The 21,538-nt window shown below is 37.8% G+C and overlaps 1 protein-coding gene and 1 long non-coding RNA gene across 4 annotated transcripts; one reads left to right on the top strand and one right to left on the bottom strand.

Moving 5' to 3' along the window:
• Positions 1-509: 509 nt before the first annotated feature.
• LOC149967503 (uncharacterized) lies at positions 510-1,589 on the bottom strand. Its single transcript, XM_090167621.1, has one exon. It carries the CDS (start codon positions 1,587-1,589, stop codon positions 510-512), a length of 1,080 nt encoding a protein of 359 aa, XP_090023747.1.
• Positions 1,590-15,543: 13,954 nt separating this feature from the next.
• On the top strand, positions 15,544-16,797 carry LOC149967502 (uncharacterized). 3 transcript variants are annotated; one of them, XR_016480477.1, is made up of 4 exons: positions 15,544-15,652; positions 15,721-16,522; positions 16,599-16,701; positions 16,775-16,797. It is a non-coding gene; the product is annotated as an uncharacterized LOC149967502 (long non-coding RNA). The 3 variants fall into 3 exon arrangements; XR_016480474.1 differs by lacking the exon at positions 16,775-16,797 and having other exon boundaries at positions 16,599-16,768; XR_016480476.1 differs by lacking the exon at positions 16,775-16,797 and having other exon boundaries at positions 15,721-16,533; positions 16,599-16,768.
• The last annotated feature ends 4,741 nt before the right edge of the window (positions 16,798-21,538 follow it).

Genomic DNA, 21,538 nt, shown 5'->3' with positions numbered 1-21,538 from the left:
ATTTTATCATATTTTACAGCTAAAATGTGATATTTCAACATATGTCTCTAATGAAACTGTACTAAAATACTAAAATAAAAGGATTGTTTTTGAATTTTGGATAAATAAAAGTTTAATTATTTAATTCCCTTAAATAATGTAACTACCCGATAATTACCCGTTATTTTTAGTATCCGAATAGTTATTTTGCTTAGGCTTAAATACCCGAATACCCGATAAAAATTGGCTACCCGACCCGATACCCTAAAGAAATATTTCTGATTTACCCGCACCCGACCCGAACCCGAAAAAGCACTACCCGCACAGCCCTAGGAGAATTGCCTTCGCTAGATCACAATATTGTGTAAAATGTTCTACTTTCCTAATAACAATCTAAAACTCTGGTCAAACTTAAATGTATTGCTCTAAGCCAGCAGAGTGCGATGACAAAGTTACACGCGGACATATAATAACGGAACTACATTATTGGTAAACATTCATAATGAGGTCGAATTTTCACATCAAATCTTCTAAACTCCGGTAGCGTTGTCCACAGATAGTTCTGATTTATAATTTCTACAGATGGTGTTCGACGACGTTTGAAATTTAGATTTACGATAATTAATAAACAGACAGCAGAAAGTAGTTCTAAATTTGTGGCTGGCGACTAAGTACACGAAAAAAGTTATAGAATTGGAAACGAGAATGCCAATTCTAGATTGCGCTAAATCGTTTAAAAAACTGCTTCCGATTTCACTTTTCGGGTTGAATAGTTTCACCACATTAACGACGGAATCGGGAATGTACGCCAGCAGCATCAAGCAAAGAATCGCGACGAGTGTCGCGGTGATTCTCTCTTCGTTGCGCCGATCACCTTGGCTGTTCCCATTAAGGCTCGACGTCAAAGCTTTCCTTCCAAATTTAGCTCTCCATAAACTTATTAATAGAAGGCTGGTCGTAATGACGGTTATAAAACATGGCAATGACGTCACGAGCAATATGATCGTGAACGCGATCTTAGCAGTTACGTCAAAATCCATAATTTTCGAATCAGGCTCGTTTAGGAATAAGTGCGCTTTAATAGGTGGTAATGCGTTTTCTAAAATCATCAATTTGTATTCGACTACACGATTTATGAAGAAAAACGCCACGAAAAAAATTAACGACCAGCACAAGATGGTGATAACAGCGTGCACGGCTCTTCTTTGACAACACAACTTGACTGATTGTAGAGGCCACGTTACGGCGATTAATCTCCATATACTGACAGTAACCGTCAACCAATTGCTCATGCACAACGCACCGACCAACACGCAAATTGTAATCCAATCTGCTAAGGCCCAGACGTAAGTTAAATGACATTGCGGAAAGTAAACGGGAATGATATCGGTTAAGTAAGTTAGGAAAATAACTACATTTACGGCTTCGATGGAGCAAAGTAAGAAGTTAAGGGAGGACTTCATTGAAGGACGCGTAAACACGGCGATATTAAGAACGTTACACAAAAGTCCGATCGACACAAGAACAACGTAAATCCACGTAGAAAGAGAAATTCGCAAAATTCTTATATTCTCGTAAGAGCGTTCTTTTATGAATAGCCACTCTTCCATCGGCAATATTAAATATTCATTGTCAAAATTTACTTGATTTTTAAAAATCGTTGCATTTCCAGCTGAAGAATTCATCGCGTACTAATTAGTTATCGCAAGAGCTTCCTAACGTCCGCATTAAACCCAGAACTGAACTCGAATGACGGGTTTTCTTTGAATAGGCGAAAGCCAGTCGCGTAACACTTGAGAAAATACCGCTCTCTCTCTCTCTCTCTCGCTGATCTTTTCCTCCGCAAACACGTTTATGGAAACCTCTTTTGGAGGGTCGCACGTCTTATCAAAAACACAAGTACTATAATCTTCATCTCGCTAATTGAGAAGAAAACCATTCTGGGGGTTAATGGCGCTCAATGCTAAATGGGTCGGCTGATTGTCGTACTGGACGGTGAACCTCTCTCATTTTCACAATGAATTATCGGTCTGTTTTTTACGATCGCATTTTCATTTGGTTAATTTGTTTTTCGTTCTCCCTTGAGCCATCAGGAGCGTGAGAGAATGGTCCAAAGGTTTTCTCCCTTTCTCGTCGGACCTAATTTTCTTAACACTGTAGATTAAGGGTTCCGTAATTTCCAATTCTAAATATTTTGAAGGTCGTAATCGCCCTAAAATATTTTGTAGTGATTTTTAACTAGCAAGTTTCAATAACCACAGCGCCATCTACCGGCTTAAAAATTAACTATTAGGATGGTATTTGTTACAACAAAGGGCAACCTAAGCTAAAGTCATCGGTCACCGAGGTTACGCTAAGGTATGACGTAAAAGTACCAATCTCGTCTGCTTTTTCATCCAACTGAGCATGTGTCAGAAATTATTGAAACTTGCTTATTATAAAACTTTAGTGTGGTAGATTAGGAGGATCTATTTTAGTGTACAGTTAATTCTGCCGTATTTAGATAAGTGATTTTGACAACTAAATTTTTACAAAAGTTATCTAAATACCTAATTTTGAGTAATTCCATGAATGTATTAATTTCAAGTATTTTCATCCATGAATATCGAACTGCATTAGGTAGTCTAGCCTCAGTCGCTAGGATAGGAGGGGCTTAATTATTATGATTGGTCACGCGCCGCCGCTCAAAAATTGTATTGAAGGGAAACGTTTTGAAACTTGACTGGCTTTCAGTGCCAAAGCTTACGCGAAATTTAGTCATTTTGATTGAACAAAAATCGGTAAGAATATTATTTAAAATTCCTTTATTTATGATTATGAAGTAATTTTGTAAAAGTACAGTTATTTTTCTAAGAAGTAATTTTATTCTCCAGTTAAATAGCGCAATCCCGAAAACGTTTTGTGGATCGAGCCAATGACAAACACCTGTCTCCTGATTGGCTCAAGTGGTTACGTAAAACGCAGAACGACACCGCCCATCTTAGCCCCAGATGGAAATGAATACATTGATGATAATTCAATAAATTCCTTAAAATGAGGTGCCCAAAATGAGCAATTTTAGTAAATTGTGATTTCGACTTTGAAAATTATAAGAAACATAAGCACCCATGTGGTAGATTATGATCTCAAATAGTTTATAGCTCTCAGAAAGAAAATTAAAATAGCCACCGTCCAGAAATTGGACGACTGTTGGTGATAATTTAATTAAAATCGACTAATTTTTCTTATATTCAGAGTGTAGATTTCCTGTCGAATCTTATATTTGGCGATGGATAAAGTGTTCGCTCTGAAGAAATCTTATATTAGAGTTAGATCAAAAGGACTACAAATTATAAAGAGTCTGTAAAATAATTATTATTTTAATAAAAATAATTTTGAACTGGAAATTCAAAAAAATTATATCGACCATTTTCATTCATAAATAACATCCGCTTCTCCGTTAAAAGTATTTACTTATTCATTCTGTATCTGTAAGCAAGCTTTCATGTAGCCTAGCTGGTCAAAGATTAACGACTGGACAGAAACTATTGGTTTTCCTTTTTGAAATTGGGTGTAAAGTCGGTACGTTTTGAGACGTTGTAGCTGCACTAGTGCTCTTGTTTCAATTTGCGCCCCTAAAACAACGGCTAACTTATCTCAGAGGCGATTTCATCTAGGTCAAACCACAAAGGAAAACGTAATCACTGTAGCATTATGTAAATATCCATTTATTCTATATACACACAATTTTCCCTATGTAGTAAATATTCTTTTAATATTAAATTTAAATTTTAACAAATCATCTTGTAGTACATTAACTTAATAAAAGTACACTGTAATCACCGAATAAGAATCGAAATGAGTGTTTTCTCTACCATCCTGTATATTAAAAACAATATCTCAATCACCTTGTCGTTTAACATAACTAACGCGCTAAGCATTAACAACCAAAGAGTAATTTTAACTTAAAGGGAATATAACCAGCAAAGCAATCTTTACGGAAGACCCCTTCAATTTTTCAAATTACCCTGTACAATGGCGCCAAACATTTCTAAAGCCAAAGGCAAGAGCGGCCAGAGCTGAAAACGTTGGTGTTACACACCAATTAAATGAGGTTATATTCCCTTTACAGATAAATCCAAAACTAGGTTTTATTAATCAGGATGAACAATATTTAAATCATCCTGTATATTAAATTAATAAACGCACTATAACCAACTAAGTGTAAATTTCAGCATATTATCAACCGCCCTGTACAATATCTCAATCACTCGGTCCTTTATCATAACCAGGTCACTAACTCTTAACAACCAAAGAGTAACTTTTCCACAAAATAAATTAATTACAATGCTTTATCAATCATCCTGTTCATTACGAGCAATATTTCCATTACCCTGATAATAATAATAATAATATTTATTTCGACCAGCAGGCGACCACAGAGGCAAAGCCTATAATTAGTGGTCACTGGACAACACAAACAGAAAACGTAAAATATGCATACAAATAATTAAAAAAATATATAGCTTAACTAGATACAATCTTGAGAATTAAAAAAATATATATTAAATAAGAAAAAATACAATTTAATAATGGATTAAGAATTATGACCAAGCCAATCATCGAAGAAAAATTTTGACACGGAGGAGCGAAATTACGGAATAGAGTATACAGCGCAATTCTCCCTAATGTCCCTAACTAACAAGTTCCAGGTTTTAGCGCACCGGAGGAAAAACGAATGTTCGAAAGCCAAGCATCGGGCATATTTGAAAGTAAGACAAGAATGTCTCGGAATTTGGCCCATATAATCATTAACGTCGAAAATCTGCGATCGAACAAGCGATTGGAGAGTAACTACACCACACACCTCGCACTGACAAGCGAAGAAGATGAACGACAAGCAAGCGTTTATCGTAGGGAATGTGTCCAGGCGAATTCATTCTCGTTGACTTTGTATAAAATCTGGTGAAGTTACGCTGATCTGTCTCCAAAGAGCCAACGTCTTTCCTTAGATACGGATTCCGAACCAGAGACGCATACTCAAGGACAGGTAAGCGCATTGAGCGATAGAGAGTCAGGGACGCTTTAGTATGACCGGTAAGCGTCTGGCACGATTACCAGTGTAAGTGATGTGAGAAGAACTCCAAGAATCTTCATAGACCTAACACGATTCAAGGGAATATTGTTGATATTGTAAGTTACAACACCCAAATTCAGCCTTCTCGTTAGTACCATGAAATAACATTTCTTGATGTAAATCTACCATAATAGTTCAAAAGTCCTAGAAATGATCGTAACATTATAGGTTCATTATTGCCTCCATCTTCGACTCCTGAGGATGCAATTCAGCGGTGTCTAGAGAGTGACCCAGGAAATCCACCTTTGTTTCTAGAAATTTGCATTTTTCTCTTTTCAGCTTGAGGTTGTGTCCACGCAGAGTAGTCAGTGTTTCGTGCAATGTGGTGACCAGGTCCTTTGTAGTTGCTCCTCCAATTTGAATATCGTATCGAAAGGGCAGTGCCTGTTTTATTCTTCCTAATATTTGTTCCATTATTCGTAGGAAAATAGCGGATGATAATGCTATTCTCCGAGTCAATCTTGTAAATTGCAAAAGGCCAATTGGTGTGATTATGACTACATATTGTCGTGAATCTGTATCCAATTCGATTTGATTATATGCTTCCCTTAAGTCAAGCTTGGAAAAAACTGTGCATCCGGCTATTTGGGCGAAAATATTCTCCGATTTTGGAAGCGGATATTTATCAACATTTAGTTGTGGATTTACAGAGCACTTGAAATTCCCGCAAATACGAATGCTTCCCTCCGGCTTCAGAACGGCAACAATGGGCGATGTCCATTCATTTCGACTTCTTCCGTGGGAGAATATGGAATGGATCTGGCCTTGCAAAAGACTGGTATGGCATTTGGTTTCATATGAAGCTGCACTTGAATGCCCTTTAACCTGCCAACTCCCGGAGATAATAAATCCAGGCTTAGGTCACCCTGATCATCAGCTCCATTGGAGTATGGTTGTATCGCTTCCAAATGGTTGAGTGTAGGTAGAATGTCCAGGGTTGAGTAGATCCAGGTGCGTCCACAAAGATTTGACCTATTTCCATTTACCACCAAAATAGGTAATTTCGCTGTCTTCCCGTTATTGTCCACTTGTACGATTAATTTGCCTAGTACACTGACTTTGTCGCAGGAATATGAGCGCAGGTTTATATTGGATGGTTCTAAGATAGAATGGTTCGACAGCGATTGATAGGCTTGAGCGGACAATAGTGTGTGTCCCGAACCGGTATCTACCTCAAATACCATTGGAATATTGTTAACCTTGCAAGTTATTTGCTCTGGTGATGGAACAGTATCTTGCTGGTTGACTCGATTGACTGAGTACGATGTGTCATTCAGATGATACACAGGGCATTCATATTCAAAGTGTTCCTCCGAAGAAATGTGATGTGCCTTCGAGGTGATTATTCGTTTGTCATTTTCTTTATGAAGACAACCTCTTGCTACATGGCCCACCTTTTTACATCTTGCGAACTGTAAAGACAATCGGCTCCTTGTGTCCTACTCCAGCGCAGCGGATGCAGGTGTTTGGATCCACCCTGAAACGTCCATTGACAATTTTGCCTCTTGGTTTTGGTTCAATGGTGCTCGCGTTTATGGTAGCTTGCTCATTTTCCTTTCAGTTAGTAGGCTTCCGGTTACGGTTGAATTTGTGGTATTGAGTGATATTGTTAACGCCCGTTGATCCGCTTTGTGAGCTGTCTCCCTTACCATTCTGTTTCTGTAGAATTTAGGTGTTGCGAGTGGCATTTTCCAGAGCGATTAGTGTTTTCGTGGCACTCTAAAAAGTGGGTTTCTTTTCTTAGTTTCTTCTTCCGCAAACAGGCTGCATGCCTGCGTGATTGGTTCCGCATTAGTGATCGTACGGGGCAAAGAAATTCTTTGTACGGGGCAACGGGGGCGCATTCGGGAAAAAATGTTGCTCTTCTCTTGAAAACGTTTCTTTTCTCTTTCTCCTCCTGCGCAGCTGGAGTTCGTGTTTTCGGGAGATCGAATTAGAGGGGGCTTATAGTTTACTTCCATTTCTCTGTCGTTTCTTTTTTCTTTCTGCCGCATTCTGATTTGTTTACAATATTGCAAATTTAAAAAAAAGTTAACTGTTCAAAAAGGAATGTCACTTGAAAGGTTTCAAACAAAAAAAAGAATTTATATGATAAATTAATTATATAATTGAAAAAACATATATTTTAAATTATGCCGTTGAATGACAACCATTAATGCAATTTTAATTAAAACTATCCGATTTATTGAATTATTTAAATTTAAATTTGGAAAAGTATCCAGTAGCGTATCTAAGACCCCGCGAGGGTGGGGGGGGGGGGGGGCGTGAAATGATAACTAAATAGGGGGCCCTTTCGTTTTAAATAAATTTAAAAATTATATAATCTTCAATGGTTGGTAAATATGTAGAAATCTGGCACGTACCCCCATATTTTCGAAGAACTTGTGCTCAACCTCACTCAATATCCTACTGCGGGGGGGGCAAAATTTGGTCGTTACGCCACTGAAAGTACCTTGTAATTGAAATTTTGATCAGTTTCTTAAATTATACACAAAAATCATCTTTATTCTGTATTCATTAAAATTTTCATTAATATTTCGACGTATTAAGTGACAAGCTAAAATAGAGGAGGGGCAGAGGATATTTTCGAGGGGGCAGCTGGGACAAATCGAAATTTCATTTGAGGGAGTAGGTTTTTTTTAAGGAGGCAGGCCTGATCACGATTAAAATGAATTCAAATAGATCTACCACGGATCCACTAATAGAGAAAGTTATCAATTAGGAAAATTAATACTTACAAAAACATCAATTATTTCTTGAACAATGTTTCGTTTGTTTGTTGTTTTTTTATTTCATAACGGCCACAATTTACATTTGCCGTTGTTTTTTTATCGCGACCAGTAAGAAGAAAAGCCTAAAAAGGAGTGGTTTTTTTTCGTTTCTCAACTTTCCTCGGTCTTAACAATAAAAAACGACACGGTTAGCGTATGCGGTAGTAAATCTTACTGTCAGGTGACTTGAGCTAGAGGTTTCCTAAAACCCAACACAAGAGTATCCCACCTGATAATAGATATTAAAGGGATTATAACCCCTCTTATTTGTTTGGTAGGGTGCGCTTAGACTATACCGCCTAGCTTCTACAAGCCTTCCTATTACTTCCTTGGAAGCGAATCGGTATAGCCTAAGCGCACCCTACCAAACAACAGGGGTTAAACTCCCTTTAAGCGCGGTGTGCCTTCATTTCATACTGAATAAACAAGTGAAACAAAATAAAACTCCAGCGACGTCACTCGCGTTTGCGCAGTGATATAAATTTTTATACTCGATTCTCACGACAAAAGGGAGAGCGACGACTTCTTGCCTGACATCCAGTGACGTGTTTTTAGGGGGGAAACCGGATATCTTTCCCCGGTTTTTTTTAACGGGAGTGTTTGGTTTTTTACCTCTCCGAGGGGACTATGTCCCCTAGGAGGGGTTATACAATCATCGTGTCTGTGTCTGTCTGTGTGTGTGTAATGTGTACGCGTTCGCAATTTTGGTGCAAAGCGTAATCACTGCGTACGCAGTTTCTTTGATTCTAAAGTGTGGCAAAACTGCCGTGACGGTGAGGGTTAACGGATGTTAGTTGCGTTTTGGGTTTTTTGTTCGTCTTAGTAGTCATTTTCGTTATGTTGCTATTGTAATGTTAATGTATATTGTGCATTTGTGACGTGTTGTGTTTTTGTGATGTTTGTGTTGCGATTATAATGTTCATGTATATAGAGCTTTTGTGATGTTTGTGTTGCGATTGTAATGTTCATGTATATAGTGCATTTGTGAAATGTCGTGTAGTGATGTTGATGTATATTGTGCATTTGTGACGTGTTGTGTTTCGTATGTATTCTACTTTCCAACGTCTACGTTTTGACTTTTCGAACGGACCGAATGCTGAGGGTTACGATAAACGTCTCAACGTCCATAAGGCAGGGTTTCCACCAAATGTTCACGGTATACGTCCTATTATCAATTTGCGATTTATTGTCGCCGGCCGGGATCGAACCCGGGTCTGCTGCGCGAAGAGATATACTCTAACACCTCAGCCACCGACGCTTGTTGAGCTTCGGTGTTTTTCAAAAACAGTTTTGGCGAATGTTTTTATGCTGTTATAAAGTTATTAGCGTCAATTTATTTTACAACATTTTATACATTGTTAAAATATATTAAACTTACAATTACTTAATTATTTTATCTTAATTTTAATCTAAATTATGAACGCGTCAAGGAATCGAACCCGGGTCCTTCGGGTTAGAGGTGGGAACTCGCATACCAAAAAGGTACCATTACCCACCCGCAATATCAAAAAACCCGTTAAAAATACCCACCCGACCCGTCAATAAAAATAGCCAACCCAAACCCGACTGGGTATACCCGCTAAAACAACACCCAGCAGCGGGTTACCCTTGGGTACCCACGAGTAATTTTTTCCATGTTATTGTATAGAGTAGTTCTACACCCCCACGGAATTAAAGTAATTTGTACAAATTGGTGACTATGAACAAAAGTTATTTAATAATAGGTCGTTGCATAAGTAACAAAATAGTCATAAGTATGACAAAGAACTTTATCAATAAGTGAAAGTCCGTCGGAGATAATTGGAGGATTCGGAACCAGAAAGTCGCCACCGTTTTTCTCTTTGTGGAATTATATACAAGACTAAAGATGTCTATGTCTCAAATTCTAAAACAGGTATCGATTGAACCAGCGCAGAGTTAGCCACATATCAATATATAGTCGTTGGCGATACAGATTATCAAAACACAATAGCGTTTGGAGAATAGGAAGTCCCATACTGCCATACTTATTTATTATGTTACTTATGATCGTTGTATATTGGAAACAAACGAAATAAGAAATGTAAACAATTTTATTAAATGAATTTATTTTTAAACCTTTGGGTAATTAGCGATGTTTTTATGTACAAATGTTAAATCGGACAATGTCGAGCCGTTGAGCTCGGTTCGTCTAGGGTTCAAAGTGTTTCCAGTACACGAAAACGTTCTCTCATCAGTGGCCTCAGGAGCTGGAATGGCTAAAACCCACGAAGCCACCTTTCTTAGTTTCGGGAATTGTTTCGATTTCTTCCAAATTTCCAGGAGATCAAAGTCTGTACCATCTACAAAAAAATGAAATTTTAGATTTACCGCATATACACGGTAAATCATTGTTATTCTCAAACCGGATCGTGGTAATGAATGTCCAATGGACAAAGTAAGCTTGTCAACTTCTTCTTCGGGATCTTCGAATTTTTCCAGTACAGATCGTGACAATTTTTGGGGTCTTCTTTCGAAAGCATTACCTCACCAACGTCTTTAGTAGTTGTTTCCATTAAATGACTTAGATACTTTTTGGCTCGCTCCCGTCTGTCGTCGCTGGTAAATTGTAGTTTTTTATATCTAACAAAGAAATAATTTTCTTACCAACAAATGTATTATTAGGACCTAAGACATTGGATTTTAACTTTAAACATCATAACGTCAAAATATATTTTTGAAAGATGACCTTGGGTGCAACCATGGGCCAAATAATGATAAATCCAGGACATGCCTCTGGTACCTTCATACGTACTAAATCGGTCGTCCACCAAAAGTAACGGGCGGCCATTTTAGTAGGCGGGGAAAAGGTGCAAATAAAAAAAATTGGGAGCAAACTCAAGCAGAAATTTCCGGTTTCCCGAACGCCATCTTGTGTTGACTAAGTCGAAATTCGGAAATAAGTGGCGGTTGTAATTCGAAAATCCTGCCATATTGGCCCCTCATTTTTAGATTAATGTTAACGATTCTAGGAAAGTATATGTTTAATATTATATAATTATATATATTATACTAATTATGAACCTAGTACGTAAGAAAAAAGTACTTACATTAATAACCACACTAGATATGATAACTGTGAATAAATATTCCAGGATATTTACTACGATGACCGCGTGTATTATTTTTGAAAACTGCCCCTAAAAAATTTGCCCCCAAAATGACGTAGGTCCGCGATCGCGCATTTTTCCCAATAGGGGGCAATAGTGGTCGGGTGTTAGCGCTATTGGACGGGTTTTTCGCATAGAGTCATGTCCTGGATTTATCATTATTTGGCCCATGGTGCAACATACACGCAGCATAGTAGATGTCATCTAATTCGCGGTACTTTTCGAACCAAACCTGAACTTCTCTCTTAAAATTTGTCATCAAGGTTGAATCTGTGTCTTTGGGAACCAATTCTTCTCGTAACACCTCGTACCAAATCGCTTCAATATTAATTGGCGGACTTTTCTCGGCGCTCAATTTCTCCGAACAGTTTAATTAATTCATCAACCAGATTATCATTGATATCGGTAACTCTTTGGAGTTGGTTCATTTTCAATAGTTTCCTTTACCGGTTGCGAATTTAACTCGCTGTTCCAGCGGGTAGTGACGTCTTGTTTCAAGGTATAAGGAAGCTTGGAATTTAAACCAGTTTTTTTAAAATAGGTAACTAGTGACTTTAGACTGTCGATAGTACTTTTAATAGTTGGAAACTTTTCAGCGAGTAACTTATCCTTAAATGAATGTTCCAGGACCAAATTAATTTTGTGGCATTGACAGGGTAAACGTCGTGGGAAAACACTGATCATATTTGAACCTCCGTCGGTGACTGCTACGGATTGACTCATTACTTCAGACACGTCATCCGACGGAAAATAACTTTGCAAAATCTTCGTACATTGCGCTCTAATATTTACCATTGTTTTTTTCTCATCAGGAAACTCTTCCACTGCTAGAAGATTGTTATTAACCGAAAAATCGTTACCAATAAAGTGAATATTTAATGATAAAAAATGGCGTTGTTTATATTTTTCAGTCCACATGTCCGTTGTAAACGCAAATCTCGGGTAAGATAGCAGCCCCTCTAACGATTCCACGAGTTGACTCTTAATACCCTTAACCACATCACAAAGATGTTTATCCTTTAAAGTCTTACGATGTTGCAAAACGTCTTATGTCTATGGTTCCATGGTGAGCCCCAAAATTCGTAAAAGCCTGCGCAATACGTCGAAATCCTTTTGCATGAACACTGTATAATGGTCATAAGTCATCCGCCAACCCGATCAGAATGGTCTTATTCAACTCATCAACGGCACTTTCCGATACGGATTTCTGCGGTATATCAATTCCGATTGCACTGGTTGAATTGGACTCGGCTATAACTGTAGCGCGATTTTTTCCGCATGATTCTAAATGGTTCAACAAGGAATGCGTACCATTCTTTTTCTCCCACGATAAAATATTCAAACGTAGCTTGTTTCTTTTCCATCGACGGAAATAATTAGGAAGCTTCGCCAAACTAGAGATTTTCCACTTACGTTAGAATGAAACGAAACGCGATTAGTTACGGAGTTAAGCCTGATTAATTCCCTAAGTTCCTTCTTGTCCCAATTGAAAACGTCCAAAGCACTATCTGTAGCCATAAATAATAACAAGCGATAATAAATATATTATATAATCAGTCTTGTACCGTACATATAGAATCAAGTGTCCTCGCACAGCGATCAACTGCTGGAAATAATATTAAGTTTCTCTCTCGTACGTGACTCAACATTAAAAAAGCAATCATAAAAATATTAAAACATGACTGCAAAAATTCAATACGTTTTAATTTAGGAAAAAAATTATAGATCAAATATCGGATTTTGACGGGTACCCGCGATACCCACCCACCCTACAAATTGGTCTAAAAAAACCCGTAATACCTACCCTAAATTTTTCCTACCCACTCACACCCACCCGCGAACGGGTGGGTTTATTTGGGGGTATCCAGTATTCGGACTACGGGTTCCCACCACTACTTCGGGTAGGAAACGGACATCCTACCGTTGAACCATTCTGCATGACCCCCTAGGCAAGAGAGGAACCGCCCTCTTGCTTAAGAAGCTCCGGTTGGCTGAAATGTTTGGCGGGAATTCTCTTGCCTTTGCTTTTCTATTGGCTGTGGTTACGTCATGAGTGTTACGTAACATTTTGACTTCCGGCGCTTCTTCCGCCAGTTTGTTATCATTTTTCACTATGGCGCTTCCCGGAGCTGTTGCTGCTGTCACCGCTCTAGCTGCGTTACAGCGTTAGGCTTAGAATAAAATGAAATTTATAGAAGATACAACAGCTTGTAGACCTCTGTATCGCACACTAAAGGTATCGTCCAATTTTATTTAAAATTTTTATGAATAAAAACGCATGTGAGTTATTTCATTTCCACACAGCCCTGGAGGTGCGTTTTTTTACTGAAATTGGGTTCGGGTCTAAATCCTCGGGCATCATAACCGTAGAAATTAATTTAACGACTAATCTACCATAACAGGTGGCTGCAATTTACCAGCAGTGACAGCTAGCAATAGCTGGCTTATTGCTTCCGTCTTTCGCTCTTCACAAGCCACCAGCCTTGGGCATCAGCGGGAAGCTTTTGCAACCGTCGGCCACTACTTCAAGAGCTGAAGCATTCCTTTCCGAGGTATCAGCTACTCAAATCAAAGTGTCCCTTATTTCTTGCTGAGTTTCCTTCAACTCTGCAATTTCAACCGCAAGTTTTTTTCCTCAGATGCGAAACCGTCCAGGGCATCACCAATTCTCTCCTTAAACGGGAGAGAACGTTTCCTTGAAGACGGAACTATAAGAAGAATAGGGTTGAGCTTCAAGTAGAAGTTTCCCTGCCTACGACTGATGACGGCCAAGCAGCCAGAAACTGATTTGAGGAACGCATTCTCAAATCAGTCTCGTAGTGGATATTATAAAACCATCTCCCCACCGGGTATTGCCCTTTTTTTTGCAAATATTATTCATACTCATGTTATAAATTTTACCTGTAGATGTTTTTTGATACCACTTCTGGCCGAGCACTCTGAACAGCTACAATTGGGGTGGTACTGGCTTCGTCGTGCTCTTGGAAGCTATGTGTAGAGCTTTGAACGCTTTGACCATCATCGAAACCCATAACAACATTCTTATTACTATGAACAACAAGTCCAAATTGATAGCAATTGGAAATTCTACTTGTGATGTCGTGCCACAGCATTAAATAGCATCTGAAAAGGATTGCTATCGCCGCCATTTTCTTTAGTTGATTGGCCATCTCTAAAAATGTATAATAGCTAAGGTTTATACGAATAATTCAATTTATTGGTAATTATTTATCAATTACAGGGCTATTTCATCCACAAACTAGAAGGTCTCTGGAGCGTTCCTTAAAAAACATTTAAATTTGTAATTATTAGTGCTTTACACTGTTACACATATTCGCATGTTGTGCCTGTATTTAAATATTTTGACTTTGCTTATTTTTGCATGTTAATGTTTGGGCTGTATTTAATTTGTATGTCGTGCAATGGTTTTTTATCTTTTCCTCATTTTCAATTATTCAGTTAACCATTTTATTCAGCTTTTACCATTGTATTTAAATTGATATATAGTGGCTTTAATATTTGGAATGTAATACGCGGTTTTTTTTAGAAAGTACGTTACAAATATGAATGTTTACTCTGTACTTCCAGAAGCTGCTGGTATTCCGGCAAATGACACCTCTGCAATTAGTTTTACCTCTCTTCCAATGGGGTAAGTTCTGGCAAATCAAATGCCGATCCTCCGCCAGTTTGTTTGATTTTTGCATTGATTGATGCGGACACTAGATTTTAAAGTATTAAACTTCTTGCGGATGTCAGAGGGATTCCTAACTTGAGAGCCAATGCATCGGTTATTTCGATCCATAATTTGTGCTGGGTGTTCAGAGCACCTTGATAAAATATATAACATAATTTTTACAGAGGTAACGAGAGAAGTTTCTAAATTCCTCCCAGCATGCTTTTATTAACCAGAGGTTTCTTAATTAAGATATGTAATACACCTATAATCCTACATGTTGTTGAAATTCTGAAAAGTTGCGTTCCTCCATCTTTTCACATGAAAAGGCTCTGCCTTAACCTTCTTAGGTCCCATTACCTTAATTTTTAGCTTGTTATACAAATAATCAAAACCAACAAAAGAGAATGTTTTTATTTTAACATATAGACAAAATTATGCCATTAATTGTTACAACATACTACAAATTGATTATGTGTATTGTAATGTTTTTTTGTTTGTTAATTATTGTATTACCACGATTTAATTGGATTAAATAAATAGCAAATCGAAAATAGCACCATTATTGCATGTTAATTCTACATTATTAAAAGGAGTTAAGTAATTCTTAAACCTTAAGAGGTTATGTTTTACGAACAATATTTGTTTAAATAATTTGTATGTAATAAAAAAGACTTAAATTTTTAATTTATGTTATAATTAATTCTAACAAAAAATTGTTATTTATAATTATTTAACTTTTTAATTATTTTTAACAATAACAAATAGATGGCGAATAAAATGATTTTTTTTTTTCAAAATAAAAAAGATATTTATTTGGTGCCTATGACAGCGGGGTCTTCGCACCACACACTCCAAAATTACATAAAAGGACTTAGCACCAGAACAAAGAAGAGGAAAAATTAAAAAACAAAAACGAAAATAGAAAAAACTGACAACAGACGAAATCTAATGACAGCCAATTAAAAAACTAGGCAAAACAAAGGTAGGAACTTAACATTAATTGATTTTCGCCACTTTAAAAATGTCACAAAGATCGTTAATAATCGCCAGGTCTCCATGCTGAACTGATTTTTTTACACCATTTCTATTTGTATCATATTTGCCGGTGACTAGAGAACCCAGGAGCCTAGGTCGAATTTTTTGACCACTCTCACAAGTGAAAAGAAGATGATCCACAGACTGCACCTTATCATAAGAACAGCTTGAGCATATGTTGGAAGATCGCAAATTTATATTATATAGTCTTTAATTTGTAGGTAAACGATCGCATATGAACCTGGCAATGAGGGAGTCCTTCCAACGTGGAAGTCTCAAAGCAGAAATGACGTCACTGGTGGGATCAGATTTATAAAAACCCTGAGCACGACTTTGCACAAATTTTTTCCATTCAGAAGTCCATATGTCATTAAACAATTTAGTACAACGCAATTTCAGACAAGATTTAGAATTTGGGAGAAACACTGAAATTAGAGGGGGACAAGAGATGTTAGAAATGTCGGCACAGCGGTCCGCAGCAACATTACCCGGCACTCCTATATGTGAAGGACACCATAACAATGAGATTTTGCCCTTGTATGTAGCACTCAAGGCCCGAAAAGTTAAAACTTGGGGATCTGAATTAAAACCAGAGAGCATGATGAGAGCTGATTTAGAATCGGAACATATGATTATATCTCCAATGGAATTCCTCTGAGCATACCGCAATGCTTGGTTGATCGCAAACAGTTCCACGGTACTAATGGAATGGCCCGGGTCCACCAAAGTTTGGTTGTCTACCCTCATGTCCGGAATGCAAAAACTGGCACCTGCACAGCCAATATCATCCCTTACAGATCCATCAGTATAAATAATGGTCTGATTATGGTGCATGCGGTCCAGTTCTGAGAAAAATAGCTGATATAGTTCTACATCAGACGTATTACCCTTAGAAAGCCGTAGCCAGTCACAATTCACCACCGCATTAACAGCCCCCCAAGGGGGTGGGGGAGGAATGGTCTCGTTCCTTTGTTCCTGATCGTGGTACCAAGCAAGGTTAAGTGACTCCAGCTTCTTCCAATACTTAAGCATGGGAGGAGTTTTATGTGATTGCCATTTATTTTCGTAGGGTCGCAATTCGGCAATACTCGACTGAACGTGCCTCCTGTAATATTCTGGAGTATCTGATGCCGCCGCTATTGCTAGATATTGAACTCCCAACAATTCTCGTCTGTGAGAAAGTGGCATGATGGCTGCTTCTGCCTCCATCAAAGCAATGCGAGTAGATTTGGGAACTCCAAGAATCGCCCTAAGCGCTGCATTTTGCACTCTGTCTAGTTTATCTAAGTGAGTTTTCGCCGCCGTACTATATACCAAACAAGAGTAATCCAAGCGTAACTAAATGTAGATAATTTGTGAGGGTCACAAATAGATGGCGAATAAAATGATATTTATTTCTAAGGGTTACAAATAGATGGCGAACTGAATGTAGATAAATTATGAGGGTCACAAATAGATGGCAGGCCACTAAGCTGGGAACTAAAAATAACCAGACTATTAAGTTATTGCTTAGTCCAGGCCATATTAAATAGTCTATGAGTGAACTACCGTAAGCTGAACTGAACTATCTATATAATCTTTGCGTCATAGTAATGACGTGTGATAAGCCAATAAAAGGGCCAAAGCAAGAAGGCTTGAATGGGGGGGAGGGTGAACTGTTTCCTGTGTATTTCAGCCAACCGGAGCTTCTTAAGCAAGAGGGCGGTTCCTCTCTTGCCTAGGGGGTCATGCAGAATACGGCTGATTGACTCTCAAGTTACTATAATGAAAATACAACATGTCATAGGCAAACTTTTGAAGGAAAAATAGCGATTAAAACAAGTTGGCAAGCCAAAATATACCTCTCCTCGGAAGTATGGTCCCTAGTGGTATTAATTTATCGATACGACCCCCAAAGATATCTCCGCAATTCAGAGTTATTTACGAAAAACGTATTCTCGGTTCAAACCCTGCCCGGTATAAAATTTTAATTTTAATTTAAATAATTGAGACGAAACAATCGAGTTTAATTTATTCAGAATATTATAAATTAAGTAGTTACAACAGCGAGTTAGATTCACTAAAACAATGCACAATAGGTGATTATGAAAAAGAATTGCACGCAGAGGCTCACGGGAGTTGGTTATTTTTTTGACAAATCGTCGGCTGCTTAAATTCGTCTGCACCTACCGAGGCCCGCGGTCGTCCGCGTTTAGTAAAAAGCACCAACCATGGATTGATTGTTTGAAAAGTTTGTATTTTTCTAAAATTATTAAAAATACATAAAGTTAACAAATTTATTATATATTTTTTTTATTTCGTATAGTTCTAGACCAAGTATTTATAAAGAAACAGCCTAATTTTAATAGAAGACACAATGTTATATTTTCATACATGTTGCCATTATTTCTGTTTCTAATTATGAACATCTTGTATAATAGGATGCTTAGCCCTAGTAAATATTCACCTAATGTTGTAGTGGATAGAATTAAAAAATATTTCATTTAATAAATCGATTACCTTAATACTATTTAAAAAATTTATATACAACGATATTTCAAGTGCACAAGGAATTTTATTTAAAAGAAATTCCTTGTGCACTTGAAATATCGTTGTATCTAAATTTTTTAAATAGTATATTTGCGCAAGCTAAAGCTTAAAACCATTTTAATATCAATTACCTTAATTTAACGACTTTGCAAACTTATCTCAAACGAAAAACGAAAAATGCTTTCGATTGAACAATGAAGTTATAGAAATCTCGCTAACCCTTGCCCAACTAGCCAGACGAATTTATAAAAAGGGCCAATTTTGATAATTTCAACTTGGTAGTACTTAACCAAATCACGTGACCACCGATATTTTTCATAATCACCTATTGAATTTAACCCTTTTTACAGTACATGTTTATCAGTTGAATATAATACTAAGCAAATTTTAATGAAAGAAACATCTACAGATGGTATTTGTATTTTTCTCGCTTACGAAATACTTGCCGCATCTTTAACGCTCATTTTATTTCAACTTCCAGTTGACGTTGTGACACATACCGCATGAAAAAGACCAATGCCGTCCAATTTCCAATATCATATAATGACTCGCACACCCAAGAAATCATTGACTGCGTTAGAAATCGTAGATATCCAAATATCCACACCAAATATATTTACAAGAAGCAAAAACCTTACCATCAACAAAGCACAGAGAGCCACTTGACTAACCGCCAGCTCTTAAAGCAATTAACGTTAAATTATCTCCTTTGAATTAACACAACTATATATAGGTCGTTAAGAATACCCGTAAATAAATAACAAAAACAAGTTGGCAAGCCAAAATATACCTCTCCTCGGTAGAATTGTCCCTAGTGGTATTAATTTCTCGTGATAACCCTTAAAGATATATCTCCGCAATTTAGAGTTATTTGTTAAAAATATTAACCCATTTCTATCCCGCCCGGTATAAAATTTTAATTATAATTAAAATAATTGAGACGAAACGACCAATTTTAATTTATTCAGAATATCATAAGTTAAGTAGTTACAACAGTACGTTAGACGTACTATAACAATGCACAATTGAATTAAACCCTTTTACAGAACAAGTTTATCAGTTAAATATAATACGACGCAAATTTTAATGAAAGAAATATCTACAGAGGCTTTTTGGAATTACTCGCTTACGAAATACTTGCCGCATCTTTAACGCTCATTTTATTTCAACACTCGCCCTTGATGAAGATACCGTAGATATCTGGTAGTGGACAACTCGTTCACTTCCTGTTGACGTTGTGACGCATACCACATGAAAAAGACCAATGCCGTCCAATTTCCAATATCATATAATGACTCGCACACCCAAGAAATCGTAGATATCCAAATATCCACACCAAATGTATTTACAAGAAGCAAAAACCTTACCATCAACAAAGCACAGAGAGCCACTTGACTAACCGCCAGCTTTTAAAGCAATTAACGTTAAATTATCTCCTTTGAATTAACAGAACTATATATAGGTCGTTAAGAAAGTGGACTACCCACAGGGTCTACCCTTTAACCCTCTAATCTCGGCTGACTGCGCTAAAACAAGATTTAACCTTTAAAAAATACCAGATTAGGCCTTCATAAATTCATTAATAAAAAAAGACTTTATTACCTATTATGCTTACGATGCCTGTCTTAATTTCAGTGAATCTAAGCAGCTATCGGTGGTTCTGTGGTAGAGCGCTCGACTGCCAAGCCGAATGGTCTGGGTTCGAAACCTGGGTGGCGCATTTGTTTTTAATCAATAGAGAAACGCTAAATTAGAATTTCTTCGATGCAATAATTTCAATTTCAATTCTATTTCAATTAAACCAAAATTTCGTACTCTATTAAATACGCTTCCGATAAAGCTGAAGGTCTAATTTTCAATAAGGCGTAACAAGTGTCGGTGGTTCTGTGGTAGAACGTCCGCCTGTCAATCAGGAGGTCTCGGGTTCAAATCCCGCCCGATGCGATCGCAAATTGATACTAAGACGAATACCGTGTACAACTGGTGGAAACCCTGCCATTGGACGTTGAGAGGTAGCATTACACTCAGCACTCGGTCCGTCCCAAAGTCATTAAGAAGAAGTTGGAGAGAAAACGCCCATATAAACACAACAGACTCAACATGCACATCCATCAGAACACAAACACAACAAATTCAACACTCACAACCTACGCATAAACATTACAAAAACGTAATACACCAAACCGTCACGACGGTGAGTGAAAAAACACCATCCAAACCAAACCGCAAATGCATCCGTTAACGCTCACCGTCGCACGGTGGTTTTGCCAACCCTTTGAGAAACTGCGTACGCAGTGATTACACTTTGCACCGAAAATGCGAACGCGTTCGCAGTCCTGACAGACAGACACACCCACAGACCCACCCACAGACCCACAGACAGACACGGTCGTTGTATAACCCCTCCTAGGGGACTTTGTCCCCTCGGAGAGGTAAAAACTAACAAAGTGGACCACCCACAGGGTCTACCCTTTAACCCTCTAATCTCGGCTGATTGCGCTAAAACAAGATTTAACCTTTAAAAAAAACCAGATTAGGCCTTCATAAATTCATTAATAAAAAAAGACTTTATTACCTATTATGCTTACGATGCCTGTCTTAATTTCAGTGAATCTAAGCAGCTATCGGTGGTTCTGTGGTAGAGCGCTCGATTGCCAAGCCGAATGGTCTGGGTTCGAAACCTGGGTGGCGCAGTTGTTTTTAATCAATAGAGAAACGCTAAATTAGAATTTCTTCGATGCAATAATTTCAATTTCAATTCTATTTCAATTAAACCAAAATTTCGTACTCTATTAAATACGCTTCCGATAAAGCTGAATGTCTAATTTTCAATAAGGCGTAACAAGTGTCGGTGGTTCTGTGGTAGAACGTCCGCCTGTCAATCAGGAGGTCTCGGGTTCAAATCCCGCCCGATGCGATCGCAAATTGATACTAAGACGAATACCGTGTACAACTGGTGGAAACCCTGCCATTGGACGTTGAGAGGTAGCATCACACTCAGCACTCGGTCCGTCCCAAAGTCATTAAGAAGAAGTTGGAGAGAAAATGCCCATATAAACACAACAGACTCAACATGCACAACCATCAGAACACAAACACAACAAATTCAACACTCACAACCTACGCATAAACATTACAAAAACGTAATACACCAAACCGTCACGACGGTGAGCGAAAAAACACCATCCAAACCAAACCGCAAATGCATCCGTTAACGCTCACCGTCACAAGGTGGTTTTGCCAACCCTTTGAGAAACTGCGTACGCAGTGATTACACTTTGCACCGAAAATGCGAACGCGTTCG

The sequence above is a fragment of the Leiobunum rupestre genome, chromosome 1, assembly GCF_980474605.1.
Source record: "Leiobunum rupestre chromosome 1, qqLeiRupe1.1.hap1, whole genome shotgun sequence".
In the NCBI taxonomy this organism is placed as follows: Eukaryota; Metazoa; Arthropoda; class Arachnida; order Opiliones; family Sclerosomatidae; genus Leiobunum; species Leiobunum rupestre.
This window is presented reverse-complemented; position numbering and strand designations above follow the sequence as displayed.